Source organism: Aspergillus thermomutatus (genome assembly GCF_002237265.1).
Source record: "Aspergillus thermomutatus strain HMR AF 39 chromosome Unknown NODE_237, whole genome shotgun sequence".
NCBI lineage: Eukaryota > Fungi > Ascomycota > Eurotiomycetes > Eurotiales > Aspergillaceae > Aspergillus > Aspergillus thermomutatus.
In genome coordinates, this window is record NW_020798287.1 from 22557 (window position 1) to 45882 (window position 23326).

At 52.1% G+C, this 23326-nt stretch overlaps 7 protein-coding genes across 7 annotated transcripts; 4 read left to right on the forward strand and 3 right to left on the reverse strand.

Annotated features, from left to right (window-relative positions):
• Positions 1-471: 471 nt before the first annotated feature.
• On the forward strand, positions 472-2918 carry CDV56_103352 (uncharacterized protein; the record flags this gene model as incomplete). Its single annotated transcript, XM_026756971.1, has 2 exons — positions 472-633; positions 705-2918. 2 exons carry the CDS (start codon positions 472-474, stop codon positions 2916-2918), a joined length of 2376 nt encoding a protein of 791 aa, XP_026611286.1.
• A 564-nt stretch (positions 2919-3482) lies between these two features.
• CDV56_103670 (nitronate monooxygenase) lies at positions 3483-4553 on the reverse strand (the record flags this gene model as incomplete). Its single annotated transcript, XM_026757289.1, has 1 exon — positions 3483-4553. The coding sequence occupies one exon, from the start codon at positions 4551-4553 to the stop codon at positions 3483-3485; it is 1071 nt and encodes a 356-aa protein (XP_026611287.1).
• A 1280-nt stretch (positions 4554-5833) lies between these two features.
• Positions 5834-6603, forward strand: CDV56_103915 (DNA-directed RNA polymerase II core subunit RPB11; the record flags this gene model as incomplete). Its single annotated transcript, XM_026757534.1, has 4 exons — positions 5834-5900; positions 5965-6123; positions 6188-6297; positions 6400-6603. The coding sequence occupies 4 exons, from the start codon at positions 5834-5836 to the stop codon at positions 6601-6603; spliced, it is 540 nt and encodes a 179-aa protein (XP_026611288.1).
• A 693-nt stretch (positions 6604-7296) lies between these two features.
• Positions 7297-11910, forward strand: pan1 (actin cytoskeleton-regulatory complex protein PAN1; the record flags this gene model as incomplete). The annotated part of the gene is made up of 5 exons (XM_026757671.1): positions 7297-7858; positions 7921-7984; positions 8042-10099; positions 10152-10676; positions 10743-11910. 5 exons carry the CDS (start codon positions 7297-7299, stop codon positions 11908-11910), a joined length of 4377 nt encoding a protein of 1458 aa, XP_026611289.1.
• Positions 11911-12330: 420 nt separating this feature from the next.
• CDV56_104549 (sodium/calcium exchanger protein) lies at positions 12331-15367 on the reverse strand (the record flags this gene model as incomplete). Its single annotated transcript, XM_026758168.1, has 2 exons — positions 12331-15099; positions 15158-15367. The coding sequence occupies 2 exons, from the start codon at positions 15365-15367 to the stop codon at positions 12331-12333; spliced, it is 2979 nt and encodes a 992-aa protein (XP_026611290.1).
• A 743-nt stretch (positions 15368-16110) lies between these two features.
• Positions 16111-18880, forward strand: CDV56_104875 (condensin subunit BRN1; the record flags this gene model as incomplete). Its single annotated transcript, XM_026758494.1, has 3 exons — positions 16111-16184; positions 16248-16824; positions 16886-18880. 3 exons carry the CDS (start codon positions 16111-16113, stop codon positions 18878-18880), a joined length of 2646 nt encoding a protein of 881 aa, XP_026611291.1.
• Positions 18881-19746: 866 nt separating this feature from the next.
• CDV56_105151 (uncharacterized protein) lies at positions 19747-21359 on the reverse strand (the record flags this gene model as incomplete). The annotated part of the gene is made up of 3 exons (XM_026758770.1): positions 19747-20271; positions 20330-20797; positions 20862-21359. The coding sequence occupies 3 exons, from the start codon at positions 21357-21359 to the stop codon at positions 19747-19749; spliced, it is 1491 nt and encodes a 496-aa protein (XP_026611292.1).
• Positions 21360-23326: the final 1967 nt, after the last annotated feature.

Below are 23326 nucleotides of genomic sequence, written 5' to 3' on the forward strand. Positions count from 1 at the left end.
CCGAAAATCCTTAAGTGATGGGAATATTCTTTCCAAGAGATCAAGTGGAGGTCAAGTTCTTTACACTCCCTCAGAGGAGGATGACAATATTTTCGCTGGAACTGAGAATTTACCACCAAAGCATCGGTACAGTGCCCTTTTCCAATCTTGAGCGGATTAGTCGAAACACTGGCATGGCTACTAACTTGTGGATTCAACTATACTAGCAGCAATCCTGGAGGATCATCAGAAAGTTCTTCCTCAATTCGATTCAGCTCATCATCGGCGCAGCGCTCTTTGACAGACATACCACTTCAATCCGACGCCCAATCGCCGCACTCGCGAAACCTCCACGATATACCCATTCCCCCTATATCTGGTGCACTACGCGCAGCGGGGAGAACCTTCTCTTTTGGGGGAAGACTCTCAAAGGCCTCGCCTTCAATCCCTCCCGCTCGACAGTCCACTTCCGGGCCGTCCAGAAACAGGGCGATGACGTCCAGTACAGCCAGCACCGCAACACCACCGAAGCTGTTAGACGAGCTGAACGCTGGTCAGCTTGGGGATGAATTCAAAAGCATGTTTGACGACATCGGGAAGCGGGATAGCGCACACATTTCCGAGTCGACATCTCACGGGAAAGCGTTAGACATGGTACGAGCCACTCTGTTTGCTCTCAGCTCTCGTCTTTCTCTGACCGGGTCAATGTTAATAACCTTTGGTAGTTGCCATCTGCGAACCCTTCACCCACGGCTTCCCGAAAGGAAGAAAAAGTATCGCGTCCGGCCCCTATCAATACGAATGTGCCGAAGGAAATAGAACCTTCCCCTTACTCCTGGGACAGTCGACATTCCGGAGAGGGCCTTCTCAACGCTACGCAATCGCCCGCGGAGGATTCCCCGATCGGTCAGCCAGGTGTGCCGAATTCTAGCTCTATATTTCCTGAAGGGCGGCGGAAATCTCTTCCGCTGGCCACTGCTACGACTTCCCACCGTTCTCTGATCAAGCCCCAGGCGGGAGGAGACAAAGGACTAAGGAGGAGTGTCGTTTACTCTGCGAAACGAAATTCCACGCCCGTCGAAGATGAAGACGCTAAATTAATCATGGAGTCCCTTTATTCTAGTAAAAGCGGGGTGCACTTTGCGTCGATGTCGGACCATGAGGGCTCGGACCACGAGCATCACGCACCCCTCATTGCTCACTTAAACACGCCCGCAGGCATGGATTCGCCCAGACTTTCAAAGTCACCCGCAGAAATACGACGTCAATTCCCTCCAGTGGGCGAGAGCCAACTTGACCCTTCCATTGCCGCGCACGCGCTACTGGCTGCCCAGTACGAGCAAAGCCAGCCCAAACCCGGCACATCGACGAATAAAGTCATGACGCCTTCGCAATTTGAGCATTATCGGCAGCAGCAAGAGCTCAGGAGGTCGAACAGTGACGCTTCCAAGAGTGAAGACTCCGCCGAGAGTGATTTCGATGAAGAAGATGAGGCAGAGAAGAACCGAGAAGCTGAAAGGCAGCGACGGAAGCAGGAAGCTCATCTGACTGTATATCGACAGCAGATGATGAAAGTCACAGGCCAACAGTCTCCCGCACCGTCCCTTCGACCGGAACTGGACCACGCCAGCAATAGTACGCCGAATCTAACGATTCATGCACCAAATTCTGGCAACAGATCGGGCAGCGGGAAGAGCAGCGAGGGTGACGAGGACGAGGACATCCCGCTGGGGATCCTTGCTGCACACGGTTTTCCAAATAGAAATCGTCCCCCCAGTCGCTTGGTGCCTTCAAGTTCCATTCCGAATCTTCGGGCCTCGTTCCATCAGCCTTACGTGCCATCTCCAGGCTCCGTCGCTGGAGACAATGATTTGACTAATCGCACCAGCTTACCTGTCTTTGCTCGAAACCTTCCTCGGGATCCATACTATGGGGCAAGCTTAGTCAATCCCGCGAACAGGGAGTCCTTGGCTTTTGGAGGGGGTGCATCGGTGCATGGGGGCCCCTCGGCCTCGGCTGCATTGCCCCCGGGTGGCTTAGTGGGCGTCATCGCCACGGAAGAGCGAGCAAGAGCAATGAGACGAGGGAGTCCAAATACTCAAGCCGTATATGAGTTCCAGAACGGAATGGGAGCATCAGGGGCAGCCAACCTATCGGGTGGCGTCCCAAGACCTTACACGATGATGGGTATGAATCCCCCGAATCTTCAGTCGGGGCTCTCTGCTACAGAACAGGCGCAGGTCCAATTGTCACAACAAATGTCGCAAATGATGCAGGTGCAGATGCAATGGATGCAGCAAATGATTTCAATGCAGGGAGGTCAGACTCCGCCGCCGCAACCACTGATGTCACCCATGGGCTTTCCGCCATCGTTGTCTGCCAATGCGAATTTGAGGCCGGCTTCCATGCCTACAGCAGGACCTCTCAATCCGGCGCCCCCTGCCTTCAATGACCAAAGAACTCTTAGTATGCTTGACCCGAATGTTTCCTCTCGTCTCAATGGCCCGGCGATGCCCTACCTTCCTGCTGGCAACCGACCGGGCACACCAGTAGGTCAAGGTTATGCACCGTCTATTGCGCCATCGGAACGCAGCAATGTCGGCATGGCACCTCGATATCGGCCTGTGTCGACGTTACAACTTGACCAAGGATCTGCAGCCTATCCCTCGATGGCCAGACAATGGAATGACGAAAACCAGAGAGCTGCTTCCCCAGCTAGACCGCTCGCGATGAAAAGTCCGTCGATGCCAACTGTGACTGTCCGTCCCGTCTCCACCGACGGAAGACCGCACAATGAAAGAAAGAACGCTGCGCTAGACGACGAGGATGATGATGAAGGGTGGGCCGAATTGATGAAGAAACGCGAAAAGAAGAAAAGCAATTGGAGAATTAAGAAAGAAACATCGAGTCTCGGAGACTTACTGAATGTGGTGCATTGATGCCCTTACTCGGCGCTAAATTTTCGGCCTCGTCACGATACTCTCTGCATAAGCAGACACATACGCATACTCTATTACCTTGACTTACAATCCTTGCCCTGAACACACTGGTGTTGTTATTTCATACGGCCGAGATATCCAAAAAAGCGGTTGGATGCTCCTTTTACTTTTGTCTTTTGGACCCAAATGTCCCTCGAATATTAATTGGCGCGTTTACGATACAGCATTGAAGATCGACATTGCATCATGACAACTTTTTTCTATCCATTTATCCGTTGTCCTTCTCCATTCTTTGAGCAAATGAAGGGTTTTCTTGTGGCTGGTGTTTTGAGGGAGCAATGGTATATGATCGCTATTCAGCAAGGGTTGTGAAATCCTCTGTATCAAAGCAATCAGCAAATGTATCTACTCTTGTATCTGTAATCGAATACTAGTAATATACTGGGCATGGCGTTAGAGGAACTGCTGCTCCCAAACATTTGATTGCATTTCAATCGCATCTTTGTGCATCCTGTCAGTAAAATATGCCGAGCAATTCGCAAGATTCCTGGTTTACGCAGTGCTTCAATCTACCGAAATTCCCCGAATCACATCTCTTGCTTCACACAAGGTCTTCTCCACAATTGTGGACGCAGGCAGGATTTCTCGCACCAGGCCGACACCAGTACCAGCATACGTTGTAAGTCTCCCCTTGGGTCCCCAACCGGCATCGCCTTTCTTCAACTCTTCTTCGTACAAACTCTTATTCTCCTCATCACTCATTCCCCGCTCCACAGCATCGACATAACTCTCGTTGATGATACCGCGCCCGTCGTATCGACGGGGCCAGCCCCCGATACCCCTCACTCGATCATATACCGTCGACCTGATGGTGTTGAGACCGCCATCAGATGCTCGCAATATCTCCTTCTGATATCCGTGAGCTATATTCGCTTCTTCAGACGCCAGGAAGCGAGTACCCATGGCAGCGCCGACAGCCCCCAGTGCCAAAGCCGCTGCCAGCCCTCGTCCATCAACGATTCCTCCCGCAGCCATGATGGCTATGTGAGTCAAGTCTCGCTCCCGTAAAGCATCTTGAATCTCAGGTATCAAAGTCAAAACTGAGGCCGAATGAGCTAGACCATGACCCCCCGCATCAGAACCTTGGACGACCAAAGCGTCTGGTTGAAGAACCTCGGCAACGGCGATCGCCTCATCCACGGCACCAACTTGCACCCAGATCTTGGTCCGGCCAGAGGTCACGCCACGCACCTCCTTCACCCAGGGCACTAGGTCGTCCGGTTGATTCTCTGGACCAAATAACCACACAGCGCATGGCATGTACTTCTGGATAGCGGCAATAGAGACTTTGAGATCGGCACCCCAGTTGATGAAGCCGACCCCAATGGGGAGCACACCCGTTTCCTCGTGTATTTGCTGTACCATACCGCCTGATTGCTTCACCAGACGGATGGCGACTTCCAGGTTATGATCCAAGCTCGACACATCAAATCCAGCAGCAAGAAATCCGAGTCCACCAGCGGAGGAGACAGATACCGCCAGCGGGGGCATGGCAATGTTCAGCATTGGAGCCGAGACCAGAAGGGGACTCTTTGTCCAAGGGTAGGTTGATTTCAATATAGTTCTCAGCGACATGATCTCGATGCTATGTGATGTCCAGGTCTCGGAGTCCTCGAGAATAACTTAGAGAGATAGATAACGGATCTTAGACTAGAATGAGGATGCATGACAGTTTATATCAGTGTAAGATAACTGTACTCAGCTTGCGGATCGTTTCTACCCGCCATCCCGATGCCGTTGAACATCACTTTGGGTTGTAATCCAATCGGTATAATCTTGATTCTCCGCAAGGGAGACTACCTGGGATTATTTACTTCCCTTGAGTCATTGGGTTTGTTAAGTCAATCGGATATGGTCGGGCCGCGGGGACACTTCTGTGATCGATACCCGTAGTATCACGTGCCTAGAATCACGGGACTCTTGAAGGCGGTAGATAATGAATTATTGAATCCGATAAAAGCATCCCGATAGTAGAACTAATCTAGCCTGACCTTCTTAATTGCTTCACTCTTCCATCAATATCTCCATCTTGCTCTAGAAGCTCACAACCCTCTAATAACCCCCTTCGCTGCTTTGTATAAAGGATCACCCCCTCATACACTTGATCTATCAGGCTTGTAAGTTCTCTGATGTCCTTCCAGGTTGTTGCCGTTAAGGGTCTTGCCTCTGGGCGTTCTTATTGGTCATTTCGCTGATATCGTCTGGAAGATCAATCTATTTTGGTGTCGTTTCTTTTTTGGATATTGGAGGTCAGTTTCGATCGATGTTTCCGAGACGAACAGGGGAATCTTACAAAGAACAGCTACCTCTGTTGGTTCTCATTCATTTCAATTCGTCGATCATCACTTCTGTTTGTTCCTCCTTAGGCGTCGAGTCTTCTGTCCTTGGGAATCCTGGGACTTGTGCGAGCAAGTTTGAAACAGCTTGACTTGTCATTCCGCCAAGATGAACGCGCCAGATCGGTAAGCAAGATCATTTGCACTGTCTATGGAAAACGCATCTTCATTTTGATGTCTTGACTGCCTTCTTTATCCTTGTCCTGTCTTTGGGTAGGAGATCTACCTCGGACTGGCAACCAAAGCGATGGAGGGGTTGTCCCTTACCGAAAGTGGAAATGGAGGACGTTGTCTTCACTATGTGCAGCGCTGGGACAAGGTTCCCAGCTTGGTGGTCGGCGCTCTGGGCGACGCAACCACCCACCTTCCTCATGCTTGAGCCTACCATCATCAACACAACTTCTGTTCACAACCATTTCCCTCTTGACCCGACTGTGAACTGTTCTCTTCATTTGCCCACCACCCTATTGTTTCTACATCTTGGCCTCTGCTCTTGTACTTTGAAAGAGTCCTGTCGCCATGAGTCCAAAGAAACCATTCATGCTCCCCAACGAGATGGCGTATGCCCGTTGGGTCCATGCTACTGGTAGTTCCCGTAATAACAATGGCTGCCACTCCTCCATTAACTTGGACAATGACCAGCCGCACAGGTGCTCACTCATATCCCATTCACGTGCCTCAAGATATTTTGCAGAGTCAACGAGCATTGGATATTCAAGCTGACCCTGTGGCTTTTTTTGTTAAAAATAGTTTCGAGTCTTTCGTTCTAGCTCCCGGAGAGGAGAAAGTCGAGGTTGAGACCGATACTCGTGAGTCCTTCAATCAAACTTCGTCGTGCGGATCAATGACGGCCGATCTAATGCATCAACTCAGGCATTCCATCTTCCTCGATTTTCACTTTCAACAAAGAGGACCACACGCTCGGCAACCTCCTCCGCTCCCGTCTTCTGCAGAATTCCCATGTGATCTTTGCTGGTTATAAGGTATGTCCGTCTTGGAAGCCGTGTTTTTCCTCAAATTTAGTTGAGATCTGGAGGGCTCTCCTTTCGAGCTCTGGGATACATAATTCTGACGAACTGTGTCAGGTCCCCCATCCTCTAGTTCCCAAGTTTGAACTCCGCGTTCAGACGGATGGTGAGGTCACTCCTAAGGATGCTCTGCTCGCCGCCTGTCATGACCTTGTCAGGGATCTGGGCATCCTTTCCCGCGAATTCACCAAAGAATACGAGCTGCGTAAAATGGTCGGAGCTTCTCAGCAGCAGCAGAATGGTACTGCAGAAGGTGCTTAGAATACAGGCTGCGATACTGGCGAATCCGTGCTGGTTTGCATTTTTGTGGACTTTGGCGCATCTGGTTTATGCGAATCACCTGTACATCAAAACCTGGCCATCTGCCATATTTTCTGTGCATTGTCCTTACACGGGCTTGATGGTATCGCAAGTTTGCACGTTACACGAGATGATTGACCGAGTTGCTCAAAATTTGGGCTTGTTTTTCGGAGGAGCTTCTACGCTACGAGTTCATCATGATAATGAGGGATGTTGGTTGCTGTCGCTAATGATAACATCCAATGGAATGACTTTATGCAACTACAAGCAGCAGTCGAGGCTTTAATACTACCTAGAGGTTCAAGATCACAATTCAGAATGCATTTGGGATTGGAATATCTCCAAATTGTGATGTGCAATATACTGTGTATGTACTTACTGTATACTTTTGGATCACGAGGGGTTGGAGCCTGGATTCCCGGAAATTGAGGCTCCACCGTCCCCTTTTGGGCTAGCGCCGACATTGCCTCCGCGTCCCTAAACATCCAGCGGCGTCACCACAGTAGCTCCTCCTGAATCCCTGGATCGTCTAGTTTCTTTCGTTCACCTGATTCTTTCCCTTTAGTTTCCTTGTTGCTTAATTGTGATTTGATCTCTGTATCTTCTCGACCTGCGCTATCTAACTACTTTCCCACTCCTGATGCGAGCGTTGTGATGTACTCTTCGTCGAACTCCTTCTTGGGCGGCGCCAACAGCGCCCGCCCAGGACAGCCGCCTTTCATGCAGCAACCTCAATACTCGCAATTCCCTCAGGGCCAGCAACAAATACCGCAACAGACTGGCTTTCAACCACAGCCCACCGGGTATGGACTTCAATCGGCCTCTCAGCTGCAGCCTCAGCCAACGGGATTCCCTACTGGACAAGTGCAACCTCAGTTCACAGGCTTCCCTGGCGCAGCGCCTCAGCAGCAGCAGCAGCTTGGCGGCTATCAGGCCTCCGCGCAACAGCCGCAGTACACGGGTTATCCTCCTCAAAGCCAACCTTCGTCGCTTCAGCTTCCTTCGACCACCGGTCTGCCCACTCGACCTGCTCCCAGGACGTCTTCGGAGATAGCCAACTCGTTTAGCGATGGTGCTAGCGTGGCGCCTCCTCCGCCACCCAAGTCTTCGGGGAGCAGAATCCCTAACATACGGCTGTCGTTCATCACTGCGCAAGACCAGGCCAAGTTTGAACAACTTTTCAAGTCCGCGGTGGGAGACAGTCAGACAATGGATGGTTGGTAGTCCTCGAGTGTCATGGCGTTGATGGAGAAATGACTTGCTGATAGTCACATGCAGGGGAAAAAGCTAAGGAGCTACTTCTACGTTCGAGACTTGCCGGCAGTGAGTTGTCGAAAATATGGTGTGTAAAATGCCAATGGTCCCGAAGGATAATCGTGAAGCTAACTATTTGTTTCAGGATTCTGTCCGATACCACCAAGTCTGGGCAATTATTCTTCCCCGAATTCGCTCTAGCCATGTACCTCTGCAATCTGAGGATCACAGGTCGAGAACTTCCAGCGACTCTACCGGAGAAGATCAAAAATGAGGTGTCAAGTATGGTGGACATCATCTCGTTCGGAGTTCCCGACACGGAGCCGCAGCCCGCTGCAAGAACGAACGTTCCCAGCTTCGATGCTCCATTATTGGAGAACGTTTCTGCTCCTCCGGCTCCCCAGCATCCTAAGCCGCAGCAGCCGTCGAGTGCACAGTTTCTCTCGCAACTCACTGCGCAGCCCACAGGCTTTGGTCCTCAATCAACCGGGTTGCAGCCCAATCAAGCCTCTTTTCTTGGAGCGAACGCAGCTCTCGCACCGCAGGCTACAGGCTTTCCCGGACAGTCTCAGCAGCAGTATCTACAGCCCCAGCCAACAGGTTTAATGACGAATCCTCAAGCTACAGGCTACAGTGGTCCCCGCCCCCCGCTTCCGCCTATGCCTACCGGATTTGGCTCAAATCTTAGTCCGGCGCAGACAGGTGGATTGGTTGCTCAGCCGACTGGGATTCCTGGTCAATGGGGTTTTGTTAACGCACCGTCTTCGGGTTTGCCCAACATTGAGGCGTTGAAACAGCAACTCATGCCTCAGCCTGGTCGTGAGGGCGGGTTTACGACAGCCGGTCTCTCTGGGAATGCCAGTATTCCTTGGGCAATCACAAAGGAGGAGAAGAAAATCTACGATGATCTTTTCCGAGCTTGGGATGGCTTCCATAAGGGCTTCATAGGCGGCGACACCGCTATCGAAATCATGGGACAAAGTGGTCTGGATCGCAAAGATTTGGAGCGAATCTGGACGCTCGCGGATCCCAACAACCGAGGCCGACTGAACATGGATGAGTTCGCCGTAGCCATGCACCTGATTTACAGAAAACTCAACGGGTACCCAGTCCCGAATCGTCTGCCTCCTGAGCTCATTCCTCCGTCAACGAGAAACTTGAATGACTCGATAGGCACGGTCAAGTCTTTGCTTTCGCAGGATGCAGAGAATCGCAAAGCTTCCGGCGCGTTTTTGCAACCTCAGAAGACTGGTGTGAGTTACCTCAAGGAGCACTCATTCCGTGGCGGTGCAAGGTCTCCAGGGTTCGGCCGCAAGGATGCAACTCTCTTCAAGAATAATGACGAGGCTGCTGCTGGTTACCGGTCTAGCGCCCGTCGTCGTGTGGGTAATAATGCGCGGGCGTCATCTCCCGCTGCCTCCCAGGCGTCCGAGGAGGAGCTATCTATTGAGCAGCTGAAGAAGAAGATCCGTGAGACTCAGATCATGCTTGATGCGGTCGATTTCCAGGATGAAAATCGAGCCGAGGAGGATGAGGTTTTTGATCGCCGTGACCGTCGGGAAGCTGAAAGTCTCATGGATCGGATCCGTCGCGTTCAGGACGACATCGACACCCATCCGAATGCAGCGTTCCGTAATCTGGATAACGGCGCCGAACGAAGATCCTTGCGTCGTCAGCTCCAAGCCTTCGAGGACCAGGTTCCTCAGGTTGCATCAGAGGTCCGCCGCATTGAACGCGAGATTGCCGATGCCAAACTTGAGCTTTTCCGCTTGAAGGACGCGAAAGCACATCCAAACAGTGCTGCCAACATCGTTGGAACAGGACCCGGTGGCACCGTGACTGAGGCGGATCGTATCAAGGCCCGCGCGCGCGCAAGGATGCAGGCTCGCGCCGCCGAACTTGCTGGCAGACCAGTTCCTGCTTCCGTGGACGATGATGGAGCTGCGGCTCGCAGGTTGGAGGCTGAAAGTACCATTGTTCGGGCGGATAGAGAAAAGAACGAGGCCATGACACGTGACGTGGAGGAGAGTGTGAGGGAGTTCACTCGCAGTCTTGAAGATAGCCTCAAGGAAGGGGGTGAAACTTCGTCACGTGAACATGAACGGCGTCGGTGGGAGGATGCCTTGGGAGTCGAGGACGTCATTCGGGACTTCATTTATGACCTAAAACGAGGTAGCCGAACGGCACACATTCGTAAGGAAGGGTAAGTGACAAGGCCAAACTAAAACTGGTCGAGCTCGAAGTAACAATTGCAGGGAATCCAGGACTTCGTCCGCTCAAGAGCAGCGACTTCGGCTTGAGGAGCCATCCGTCGGTGACTCTCGGCTTTCCCCTGCGCCATCCGCTGGTTCTGCGGGTTCATTACCAGGATCCACCCACGAGGACCGAGTGGCTGCGGCTAGGGAACGTGCCCAAAAACGTATCGCGGAGCGCATGGCGGCTGCCGGTTTGAAACCACACACTGACTCATCAGAAACACTTCTGCAGCGCCAGGAGCGGGAAAAGAAGGAGCGAGAAGAGCGTCTGAGACGAGCAGAGGAGGAAGATGCGAAGAGAGAGCAAGAGAGACAACGTCGCTTGGCTGAAGAGCAGCATAGCACTTCTAACGCACCTGCCAAACCTGTGGGCAAGAAACCACCCCCAGCTCCGCCTTCACGCCGAGGCCGCACGGACAGCGCGGGCCAGGGTGATGTAAAAAAGACCGCAGAAGAAACTGTCGCTGCGGAACAGGCTATCAGGGAGGAGCAACAGGCACAAGAAGAGGAGACGAATCGCCTCGAGTAAGGACCAACCACCCACATTGTCGCATCGAGGCACATGCTAACAAGGCTCTCAATTTCCTATAGGATGGAAGCCCAGAAACGTGAGGAGGAACTCCTCAAGGAGAAAGAGGCACAAGAAGCTCGTCTCCGTGCACTGGAGGAGCAAGTCAGGCAAGGCAAGGTCCGGAAGCAAGAGGAGAAGCGTCGCAAAGAAGAAGCCGAACGGTTGGCCATGGAAAAGGAAGCCGCTCTTGCAGCTCAGCGCGCTGAGCTCGAGAGGGCCAGGGAACGAGAGCGGCAGCTTCAGCTTGAATTGGAAGGTCTGGATGAGGAGAGTTCTTCGGATGAAGAAGGGCCGGCGAACATCACGCCTCAGGACAGCACACCGACCCAGAGCCAATTACTCCCCGCAGCGACTCCTGCGGCTCCTGTTTCTGCACTGGAATCCGAACGGGCTGCCAGTCCCGAAGCCGGTTCCTCTCATGCTCCGCCTGTGAGCTTCAGCCCAGAGACAGAGTCCAAAAATCCGTACTTCAAGATAACAAACCACGCCGCTGACACACACGTGGTCTCTTCTCCACCCGTGCCTCAAACCAATGTCACTTCCCCCAAGGCTGATGTACACTCGACCAATCCCTTCCACCGTCTCGCACAGCAGGAGAGTTCCAAACCTGCTTTTACCGGATCCGCACCTCTGGAGCGCAAATCTCGTGCGCGTCCTGAAGCAGACGATGACTGGTCTGCTGCAGGGTCTGAATTCGACTCGTCTGACGATGACGATGACGAGCGGCCAGGGGGTGGTAGCGCTAAACAACTCGCGAGTATTTTGTTTGGTACTATGGCACCACCACGACCTCTGAGCGCTATGGATGACAAATCACCCTCTAAGTCGTCGACCCCGGTGCAAGACAGCTCAGTTGCCCCTCTCCCGGTGCCTGAGCCGAACGGAAGCCTCTCTGCTCCTGCTGCCCCTCCTCCACCACCACCTCCTCCACCGCCACCAGCGACAGTGCCCAGCTATGATCCATCCGTTGCACCACCTCCACCACCTGCACCACCTATGGCTCCACCTGCTCCACCTCCAGGCCCTCCACCACCGCCAGCTCCTCCGGCTGCCGGTGTCCCGACTGCACCCGCAGGAGCACCAGATCGAAGCGCGCTCTTGAGCTCAATTCAAATGGGCAAAGGGCTTCGGAAGGTTCAGACGAATGATCGGAGTACGAGCTCGAGTGCCGGCCGTGTGCTTGACTAGATTCAAGGCGAGCGACGCACCTGTCGCCAATCTATCGCCAGTGACCACCAGGGACTGTATATTGTGGATGGATATACATAAACAGTAGGAAGAACTTATAGCGTTATCTGTATTGCCTATTTTTCCATCTCTTTCGCCTCGATTGTAGATACTCACAGTCGGCCAGAGATTGCATATCCAGTCGATGTGGGCTTTGAAGACAACAGCTCATGGATTAAAACACGGTCAGACAGACGCCCTCAACTGTGCTCGTGGCCAAAAGAAAGTAATTATATACATAACAGAAAGTCATCGCTCAAAATACTAGACAGCGTTGCAAAGTAAACGTACAAGGGACGCAGGTAGGAGAGGGAAGATGGTATGCACAGGAAAGCCGAAGAACAAAGATCACAAAAAGAAGAAAGAAGCTAAAGTTCAGGCCTAGGTCACGATCTCAGCAATAACGTTCCCCAACGTGCTAAAGGCCCATAAAATGACCAGACCCCAACCGATCTTTCGATCCATTCTCCAATTATTCAATGGAACGATAATCAACAAAAGGAGCAAAGTAGCCAGAAGCGTAGCGCCACTAATGACCAGGACCTTAGAGATAGCAATCTCGTAAGAACCCTGACGAGCGGCTTTCGTTTCTGGCTTCGCTTTCACGGTCATGTAAAGACCGCCTAAGCCAATTCCCAAGAGGATATTTAGCATGGGTCCTCCAAAACAGGCACTCAAAGCCATGACTGGATAACCTAGACGGGCGACGGTAATATCGGCGACAAGATCACCCAGCGAGTTCCCGACAGCGAACACAGTAAGCCCTAAGAGGGAGTCGCTAATATTCAAAATAACTCCGAAAGTTTTGAGAAGGCTGACCACTTCCGTGGCTACGGTTGCGATCCAAAAGATTGCAACTACGAAACCCAACATGGCCAGGAAGGGGCGCCAAAAAGAGGAAGGCCGCGAGGAGTGGCTATGCCTTGTACTCACCACGAGGCATGCAAGACATAGAAATGAGAAGAGAAGGGAGCACAAGGATGGGAGAACCAGAGTACGGGCTTTCATCTCGGGATCCATCGTAGTCCATGCGATCAAGGCGACAAAGAACGGCCCCATGAACAGTTGTACGTAAAGCAGCCACTGGCACCAATCCTTCGGCTGAGAGGCTGATGGGTCTGTCAGTGGCTCGACGGCAGGCAATTCAGAGTCCCATCGTTGCCTTTCTTGTATCGACTGAGCTTTGCCCCCCGGTGAACCCACTTCAGGATCGGCCAGATCGCGGTCTAGAGTTCGAATAAGCGGACTGTCTTCCGGTAGTCTCACTCGGGGTGCTGTCGACTCTCCGCCGTCCGCCGAGGGTAATACATTAGGCGCGGGGTCTACTTCAGGCTGTGCTGGTTCCACAACAGGAAGAGTAATTGTGAGTAGCAACACACTTGGAGCTGCAACGATCCCTAACAGCCGCTCTAGGAAGTTCTTGGTCCTCCAGCCAACCAAGGTCGGGAAGAGCACCGGAATAACGCGCTGCGCGATGAAGCGTGGGGAAAGCCGCGGCCACTTTGCTGGTGATGCGGACCGATGACCTCCATCTTCAAACCCATTATCATGAACTTGCAACGTCTCTGTAGGGCTGGCAGCGGCCGGAAGACGTATGCTTGGCGCTCTCGAGTGCACTGAGCCGATTGCGTCCGCAAAAGGAGGAAACGGGCTGGAGGGGCTTTCCAAAGCACCTTCAGCGCCGAGCGTGGCATACGAAGTCCCTAGTGGGGAGACGTCCAGTGGAGACCGCATAAGAGGAGAGTCCGCCTGGTAGTTCGGCGAGTGAAAGGTACCCGGTGGTGCAAGTAGCTTAGGGCTGGCAGGTCGGGCGGCGCCTGCTAGACTTGGGCTCGGCGAGAGTCTGTCGGATGATGGTAATGATAGGGTTGCCGAGGTCTGGTCAGTTTGGGGTATCTGAGGCTGAAACGTCTCTCCGCTTACGGAAGGTCGACTAACGGTCACACGAGGCTGTGGCGTACCGGACGTGAAGACGCTGGTATCCAGCTTGAGCCCCGCGGCATCGTTGGCAGAGACAGCACGAATTCGAGAGGAGCCTGCTGCACTATTCGGCGATAAAAGCCGGCTGCTTCCGGAGGGTCTGCTTGTTCGGGGATGGGATGCGACTGATAAATTGTCCTGCTGTGGGGAAGGGGCGCGAGCAAGTTCTGGATTATCAAAATATCTGTCGAGCCCAATGGGCGTGCCCTGATTGATGTTACGGGACTTCTGCAGGGAAAAGAGCACGGTCTGGAATTCCAGTGCGCCAACGAGGCTGGGCCTGATGGGATTCAATGTGTTGCGCCTGCGCGCAGAGGGGCGAAACACGTGCATATTCTCACTTATTTCAGCGAGATAGCGGTTGCGAGCCTCATCATCCTCGTCACCATCTTTCCAAGCCGGTAAATCGGATCCTTGCAGTGCGTCGAAATCCTCAGTCGACGCTCCGCGGAGGAGACTCCTCGACTCCGACGCAACGCCGGGGTCATCCTCTTCGGCCTCTTCTTCAATTTCCAGCTCTTGGTTGTCTGGAATATGGAAGTGAGCCCGTGCAGCTAGATTCCTCTCGTAGGCCCGACGGCGGCGTACAAGGTACCAGTGCCAGGTAACAACCAAGACCACGTAAAAACAATACAGACCAACCATAGTTGCCGATTCCCAGGCATGGAGCCTTCCATCAGCTAGAAGCACCATACTGAAGCTGATAGCAATGACAAAGTATCCCACGTCCCGGACGAAGCTCCGCCGGGCAACCCTGAACGGCTGGACCAGGGCCATAGAACCTGCAACTACCGACGTAATGAAGCTCGCAGCACCAATAAGCTCCCCGATGGCCAGGCTACCGCTGTTCGATCTCATGGCAGCAAATGTCGAGAAGACATCGGGGCTGCCATTTCCAAATGCGAGAAACGTAACACCGGTCAAACTCTCACTCATCCCGAGAATGCTGGCCAAGGTACTCAAATCTATACACAAGAAATCGCTTGCAGCAATACCTATGGTGCTGAAAAGCAAGGATAGCCACAAGATGAGGACGATGAAAGCTAGAGGTTTGGCGTTCGCGAATGTGCAATAGTACAGCTGGATATATGAGAGTAATCCATCCTCAAGGTCGGAGCAATTGGCACGGACGAAGGAGCATTGATCCTTGGCTTGACGGACCAAGCGGCACTGTCGAAGAACAAGATTTATTAGCATATCTGCGAAGAAAAATGTCTTGTATTTGTACCTCTGGCTCATTGTCGCTTTGCAGGACATCCGCTACTCGCTTGATATGAAGCGGGGAAGATGCAGAGAGATTGTTCAAGTTCCCTAGAGTCCAGCTGATCACCGAAAGGACTATTAATGCCAGAAAAGCCCAGTAGAACGGTCGAACAGAATAGGGACGTTTCTGACGGATCGGTGATCGTCTTAGGTACAAAGTCAGGTTGCTTGCCATAGTGACCACTGCGGCATCATGAGCAGCAGAGGAGGAAATTGCGGGGGATCATCTAGCGATTGTAATGATATAAGAAAGAATGAGAAGGCAGCAACCTAACGGACTGAGAAAAGAAGATCCAGACCGTCTGGAAATGGGAGGTGGTGATGAGGAAGATAGGCTGCGGTGGGAGGTACCATGGCATATCCCTACGTAGCCCGTAGATAAGCAGATACGGATACGTACCTCTCTCAGCGTCCACGCGGCAGCCAACGAGTGATGGCAAGGGAAAAGGCGGAAATGTGGCTGGTGCGTTGTGGCGGAGGCGGTGCTACGATGTCCATGGGTACCTTACGGTAAGGTTAGAGTATTTTACAAGAAAATACATACAGTATTGAAATAAATATTGTATTAGACTGTATTATTACAACTCACACTCAGCTGGACCATATCAGGTCAGGTGACTCCCAGCCTAGCCCTATGAGGCTAGTGGCTGCACAAGTGGTTGCTCTGGCATGGCGTATGTTTTTGTTGATGTTGTTTGTTCTTGTTGGCCAAAAGAGGAAACCAGAACGCAAAGAGGAGATCCAGCGCAATCACACCTGAACCGTCGAACCCCGCTGGATCTATCATCAGGAACTGAAGGGTAGCTTTTGAGATCGCTAATACCTCCTATCCTCTCATCTTTGCTTATTTGCTCTCAATCCTTTTCTGAACACGGAGTGGCCATCAGTTATCCCTTACTGCTGGGGTAACCATTCGCCATGCCCCGCGTAGCAAATCCTAAACATCGCCGCTCAAATGGCGCATCAACCCCTCACAAAAACTCGCCCATGAAGTAAGAACTCATGCCGAATGGCGCCTCCGAATGCCAAGGAGAAGATGATACTGATGAGATCAGGATCCCTCTGAACGATGACACAGGGGAGAAGGCGGCCCGTTTGGAGGCCCGACAAGCCCGCCATGACCGCCAGATGGATCAGATCAAGGCTGCTGTCAAGACGCCAATGCCACCTCGACGATACACGTATGACCGCGCTTCGAGTATGAGTCCCGGTACACCTCGGGGATCAGGACACCGCGGACGAGAGAGCGATGCGGATGGACGACGAGCGGTGACCCCAATGAAACGGGTCCCTATCTTGGCCAATTTCGAGGAATGGATGAAGATGGCCACCGACAACAAGATCAATGCGAACAACTCCTGGAACTTTGCCCTCATTGACTACTTCCATGATATGTCTCTACTCAAGGAGGGCGATGGTGTCAACTTTCAAAAAGCCAGTTGCACGCTCGATGGTTGCGTCAAGATTTATACAAGCAGAGTCGACAGCGTGGCGACGGAAACAGGTAAATTGCTGAGTGGGCTGGCGGACAGCCGTGAGAAGCGGGGTCGCGACACTGGCGCGGACGATGAGGGTGCCGATGACGACGACGAGGACGGAGAAGATGGGGCCACAAGAAAGTCGCGGAGAAAGGTACGGGAGAATAGCATAACCGCTTCAGGACTTGGAACTGGGCTGATTCTGACTTCACCAGGCCCAGAGAACACATGAGGCTACGCTTGCACCTTCCTTTGCCGCGCTTCAGTTGAAAAAGTTCGAGCTCGAATTCTCAGTTGATCCGTTGTTCAAAAAAGCGTCAGCAGATTTCGACGAGGGAGGGGCAAAAGGCTTGCTCCTGAACCACCTGTCGATAGATGGGCAAGGACGCATCGTCTTTGACAGCAGCGACGACACTGTCGAGGAAAGTACGAAAGACACGGATAATACTCGCGAAGACTCGGAGGACCCTGAACACCCGAAGTCCTCTTCACCGGCTCCTAAGCGATCTTCTGATGATGTTTTTGAAGACGATGTTGAGATTGATATAACGCCACTAGCGAACCAATTTTTCCCCGATTTGGCGCGCCTCGATGAGCAGGATATTTGCCCGTCCCTCAAGAACTTCGATCTTGGCGATCCCACTGGATCACTGGATATCCCCTTTCTCAAGGCCCCTGAAGAATGGCGGAACGAGAAAGGCAATGAGGACGGACGAAGCGTAAATGATGCCTCTGGGATCATGCTCGATGATGATAATGCTGTCGGCTTTGACGACGACGATGGTACTCTAGCTGGATTCGATCTTAGTGAAGACGCCGGATTCGGTGATGGGGGTGAGGCATGGGCCCGTGAGGCTGCCCTGGAGCCGATGCTGAAAGTCCATCGCATTGATCGTGATGGTGATCAGAATCAGGACGGCGACGAGGCAATGGACGATGAGGATGGGTATGCCATATCGCTTACTCATCAACCAGATAAGCGTGACCATGAGAACATTCTCAGCTATTTTGACAATGCACTCCAGAAGAACTGGGCGGGCCCTGAGCACTGGAAGATTCGGCGTATCAAGGAACATGCGGCTGCCAGCTCTGCAAATGCAGCGCCGAAGCAGCGGAAGGAAAAGGAGCCTTTTGAAATCGACTTCGCGGCGCCTCTCGATCCAACCGTTGCTGAATTGATTTATACCCCGGCTAGTTCCAACTCCACCATTTCCCTGCCCAAGACACAGTGGAGGACCAAAGGGCGGAATTTGCTTCCAGACGACAAACACTTCAACTCCCGACAGCTACTCCGTCTCTTCCTCAAGCCTAAGGCTCGCATGGGCTCGAAGAAGCTGGTGGGCCTACGGCAGTTCAACAGCCGACGACAGGACCGTACCGCGGGTAATGGGGAAATGGACGAGGCCTTCTGGGCCAATCGCAAGCAGGAGGAGGAAGCGGCTGCCGACGAGGACGCTGCCCCTGGCGCGTATGATGCCGACTTCTTTGCGGACGATGATGGTCTCGCGTTCCCGAACGGGCTCGGTATCGCCGACGATGACGATGACAACCTGCCCTTTGCAGATGCGAGAGAGATGCTGTCCCCACCAGCTGATGGAGCTCCAGGCACAACAGCAGGGGATGCAGGAGGAGCTACGGGTATTGCTGCTCTTCTCAACATGGTAGGGGCGACGCCCAAGCCGGGCGCTGGGGGCTTTGGCTCACAACTGGTGACACAAGGCGGACGACGAGCGCGACCTGATTACGTTGCCTATGCAAGAGTCGCCAAGAAGATTGACGTGCGGAGACTGAAGCAGGAGATGTGGAAGGGCATGGGCGAAAGGTTGATTGCATCCACAGATTTTGATTCCACACAACAAACAAGCACGGGGACCGATGTCAATCAAGTACAAAGTGGCGAGACCGAGCCTGATGCACCCCCAACACCCACACCTCAAAAACCACAGCCAGCCGACGGCTCGGAAGGGCCGAAGGAAGGCCATCGGTTACGATTCACGCAGATCATGAATTCCCTCAAAACGGTTTATCCGCCAGAGAAGCTGCGTGACATCAGCACCTCTTTTGGCTTTATCTGCCTTCTCCACCTGGCCAACGAGCAAGGTCTCGTCTTGCAAAACGATGGTCTGTCCGAGGGCGCTGGCGCGGGCTCTTTAGAAGAGATTTATGTTGCCAAAGACGCGAATGCTGTTATTGACGAAGGGTCTGTTTGAACCGGCCATTTGATGGTCCACCCTGGGTAAACGTCGGGGGACGAAGATGCTGTATATTCGTGAATACCTTGTTCATTCAGGATGCTATGAAGTGCTACATGAGCAATGTTCGCAGGTTATGGATTGGGATGCTCTGGGCTACACTTGCGGAGGAGTTGGGGGCATTTATATTGTTATTCGCTGTATGTTCTCAGCCGATTGACCTTTGTTGATGAATATCTGTCTTCTCCTATATGTTATCGGCTTTAAGAGCTCTATGTCATGTTTTCTGCAAATGGTAATCATGAGTGACTCAGTAAATGGATCAGATGAGATTGATCGACTCGCCTTCGCTCGACATAGGACAAAGCCTTGTCGAGGGAGGGCATGGAGGGACCGTCTTGGAGCACAACCAGCTACATATACGGAGCTTGGATAAATGGCCATTGCACTCAATCTCAATAGGATTGTAATGATTAAAAGAAAAAGGAGAAGTCAAAGGAATGATAGGTAATGCATAGTGGTATATAGGATGTATAAACAGACAGATGAGACGAGACTAAAGACAGGAGCATTAATCATGAGAATTCAGTGATGAATTCGAGGGAAATAAGTATTTCAATTTTCGACTGCTTCGCAAGTCGCCTGACTGGGAAACAAGGCAGATGATCCAGGGGTGGAGCAGTAGGCTTCGTCAATAAGAAGAGCGAATAAATACAGCCTCGAGCGACCCGGTCCTGCTGGGCGCGGCGTAGCGAACCATTCTCAGGACCATGTACGTATTTATAGTTATAAGGATATTTCTTTCACCCCACGTTTCAGGCCGTGTGGTCTGTGATTTCTTTTAGGTTTTTCTTTTGTTTTTTTGCCAGGCCATCATTGGCTGATCAATAGCGAGCATTCTGAGGGAAGTTGGGGCTCATGGGGCTTGTGTATGCTTCCGGGATAGGGACGGCCTCGTAGGTCCGCTCGCCAGGGGCGGCAGTCATGTGCTCATTGATATTCTGGGCTGGAGCCGGCGCCGGGAATTCTCCTTGTTCCGTCCTTGGAGTCGCCTGCTGCACACGGATGGGAGGCGGCTGCAGCTGGAACGCAGGTTGGGGCTTCGTCGGCGATCGGGGAGTTGCGAACTGCGTCGAGTACATCTCCCCGTTCTCGGCGGCCGAGTAGGAATCCTGGGCCTGTTGGACGGACACGAAGGGTGACTTGGGCATGTTGGTGAAGCCGGGAGTATTGGGGGCAGATTGCAGACGGAGCTGAGCCAGGTACAGATCCGACCTGGCCTTGTCTCGGCGGTCCATTGACTTTGCGAGCCGTCGCTTGGTGTAGAACCGGTAGAAGACAACCGCATAGATGAGAATGACCAGGACCTCAATCACTACCTCGATGATGGCGCAAACCAAGCCCCAGTCCTGGGAGTTGTTCCAGTCAGCCTCGTAGAACGCTCGTTGGGAGAAGGATTCGACTTACCTGCAGACGGCAAAGCAGCGCGTAATCGATATCGTTATGGAACAATTGCTCTCGAAGGTTCTTCTTGCACGACCAGCCCCAGAGGTCTTGACCATTGCCGTTGGCCTTGGAATTCTGGTAGATAGCCGCTGCGACGATCCACATGATTAGACTGAATGTGAAGAAGCAGACTGAGAAGATCGTGTAATAGACTGCGACCTTCTCAGCGCGCTTGTGGCCACCCTTCCAGTACGCCCAGAAGACAATCAGGCAGGAGAACAGGGAGGTGCAAGCCATTGCAAGGAGGAGGTACTGCGCCCATGGGTTCGTCCCTTGGGCCCATGGGGGTAAATTGTTACGAGGAGGTAGAGATTTCGATGCATGAAATATCGTCAAAGTCGTTGCCAGGATGGTGAGCACGATCAGACTGCAACCGAAGTTGACAAAACGAAGGAATATCTTGGCGATACGCACGCGTAGTTTGATTCGCTGCGAGCAGTGTGTGAGTATTAATGATCAGGAGAAGTTTTGCTAATTCTTCGGGTCCACTTACCAGGTCTCTGGCATTCTCCTTGTCAGCAGCCTTTTCTTGCTTCTCCACAAAGAATTCTTCCCGAAAAGTAGGGCTCAGGGGATTCAAAGTCCGCCCAGGAGTACCTGGGACCTTGAGGGCACTCTTGAGAGGTGATGCTGGGGGAAGATGATGCGATGCATGCTGAGTAGGATCGTTAGCTGCGACATAACCAAAGCCTACGTCAGACACGTCGGGCTGGATCTGTGAACGACTCGGCGGGTCCGCGAACGGAGACTTAGAAGCACCCGGGGCTTCGGTAGGGGAGTGCACCGATGTTGCCTCTGCGAATCGAGCGGTTCGAGGACTCTTGAGTGACGAGGAAACAGAGGATTCAGAGGAGCTTCGCTCCGCCCGAGCTCCACTTGGTCGCGAAGAGGCCGCCATTGGGAAGTGATTGTGACCACGCACAATATCAACGGGAGAAACAGCTTCGTAGGTCTGGGGAGAATTGCTCTGGCTCTCGCTGGAGACCGACATTGAGGAGGCGGGTCAATACAAGCGTAAGGTGATTGATTGACGAGTCCAGCAGAGGCAAAGAGAACCAGCTCTCAGCCTTGGATAAGACAGGTGTTTGCCCTGGAGCTTCCGGAGACTGTGTTTGCTAAAGTACAAATACACAGCCAAAAGGCGAGCTGCGGTCAATGTGTAGGCTCAGACCTGCTGCTGACTAGTGGAGGAAGGCTTCCATTTGCTGCAAAACTAAAATTATCTGGTCAGTGTTACACTCATAGAGCAGCATCCCAGTTGACAAATGTCATGACGAGAAGCGAATATCAGGGCCGAATGCGATGTCAACACTCACTTGACAGTTAAGCCGATCAAAGAGATGATAATTGCAAGATCCGTCTATGGAGAGAATTAGCCTCTGGTGCATTCTTCGAGTTGAACAGCGAAGAAGACTCACCGTAAGGGTAGTGGACTTTGTGTGCTCTGTTCACTTCAGAGGTACCGGCACAGCTTGAACTTCTATACTCAACCTACGCAGCAGCAGCAGCAGCAGCAGCAGGAGAAGGAGGGAAAACAACTGATTCAAATCGGCGTGACCGCCCCGAATATCAATTATGAGCTCTGGGCTGACCATCATCCTCGCTCGAAGTCGGGCGGGGGAACACATCTTTAGCTTGATTCGATCGGGGCCGTGTGAAGGCGCAGGTGAGCGCTTAGCAACATGCAGCACAATCAAGGCCGACCGGAGTGATTGGAGGAAAGATGATGCCGAGTAAAGTCAGGGACGCGCCCAAATGGTGTAGGTTAATAGGTTTAAGGATCAAAGGGCAGGATGAGGAGGTGACTGGATGCAGAGCACACTCCCTAGCGCAACAGCCCTGGCTTATCACAGTGGAGAGGATCAAAGTGTTTGTTAACTCGACCTTTCCTCTACCACTGATGATGCAGGCCGTATCACAAGGAGAACGAATAAGACGAATCGTTGCATCCTGTGTGGTCTCTCTTGGACGCTTGCCCGGCGCCAAAATTGATCATCTCTTGCCCAGCCAACCATGATGCTTGCAGAACCGCTGTCGAAGCCTATCTGCCACCTGTTTCCTCGTTCAACTGTCTAGCCGCTCGTTCAAAAACTTCATCATTCAGGGATTTCAAAGGAATCATGCTACATAATAATTTCTGCATCAAGACCATGGTATGATGCTGTTTTCAATCGGACGCTGGTTTGGTCGCAGTTCTGTTGGATGACAAAATGTGCACTAAGCGCCTAGGATTTGGTCAACATCCATCACATCCATGATCCATCAACTTATTGGTTCAGCAATCAATGAGATGTTCTTCTAATGAATTTAGATATCATTCTCTGGAAATCTATATAACTATAAGCGCAGAAGTACTTTGAAAGATGACACCCAAGATTCTTGATCATTGACCGTTTGTCTTCAGGCGACATACTTAACCACGGCTAACTTGATTGGCATCTCTCCTGCTATGCCTCTCATAATAGCAGTAGCTTGCTCTTACTGTTTAATACATCTTAGTTCTAAACTGATTATATACTGTTTAGCTCATGAATGCAACTCGAATCTCAATCAACTGGGGTGAGAGCTATGGGAATACGGAGTAATTATTTAGATAAGTCATGATCAAAATAATGATGTGAGGCATTTACCACCAGGAGGTACCTATATTTAACATGAAATGAATGCCAACCTTGAAAGCCACCATATTGGACTGAAGATGGACCATGCCTCAGTCTCAACCTGATATAAGGTCATGAAGCTCGCCACAGTGGCTGTTGTGAATAACATTGGATATACTACGGAGTATGTATGTTACACATGGACACTGGGATGATGTCTAAGCACAAGATATAACGTAATCGGTAAGCGAGCGGATCACGCAACCGAGTGGATCACCCAACGCGTTTTGACTGCCATTTCAAAAGCTGAAGTAATTCAACCCGCCACCATGCCACCAAAAGCGCGTATAAACTCAAA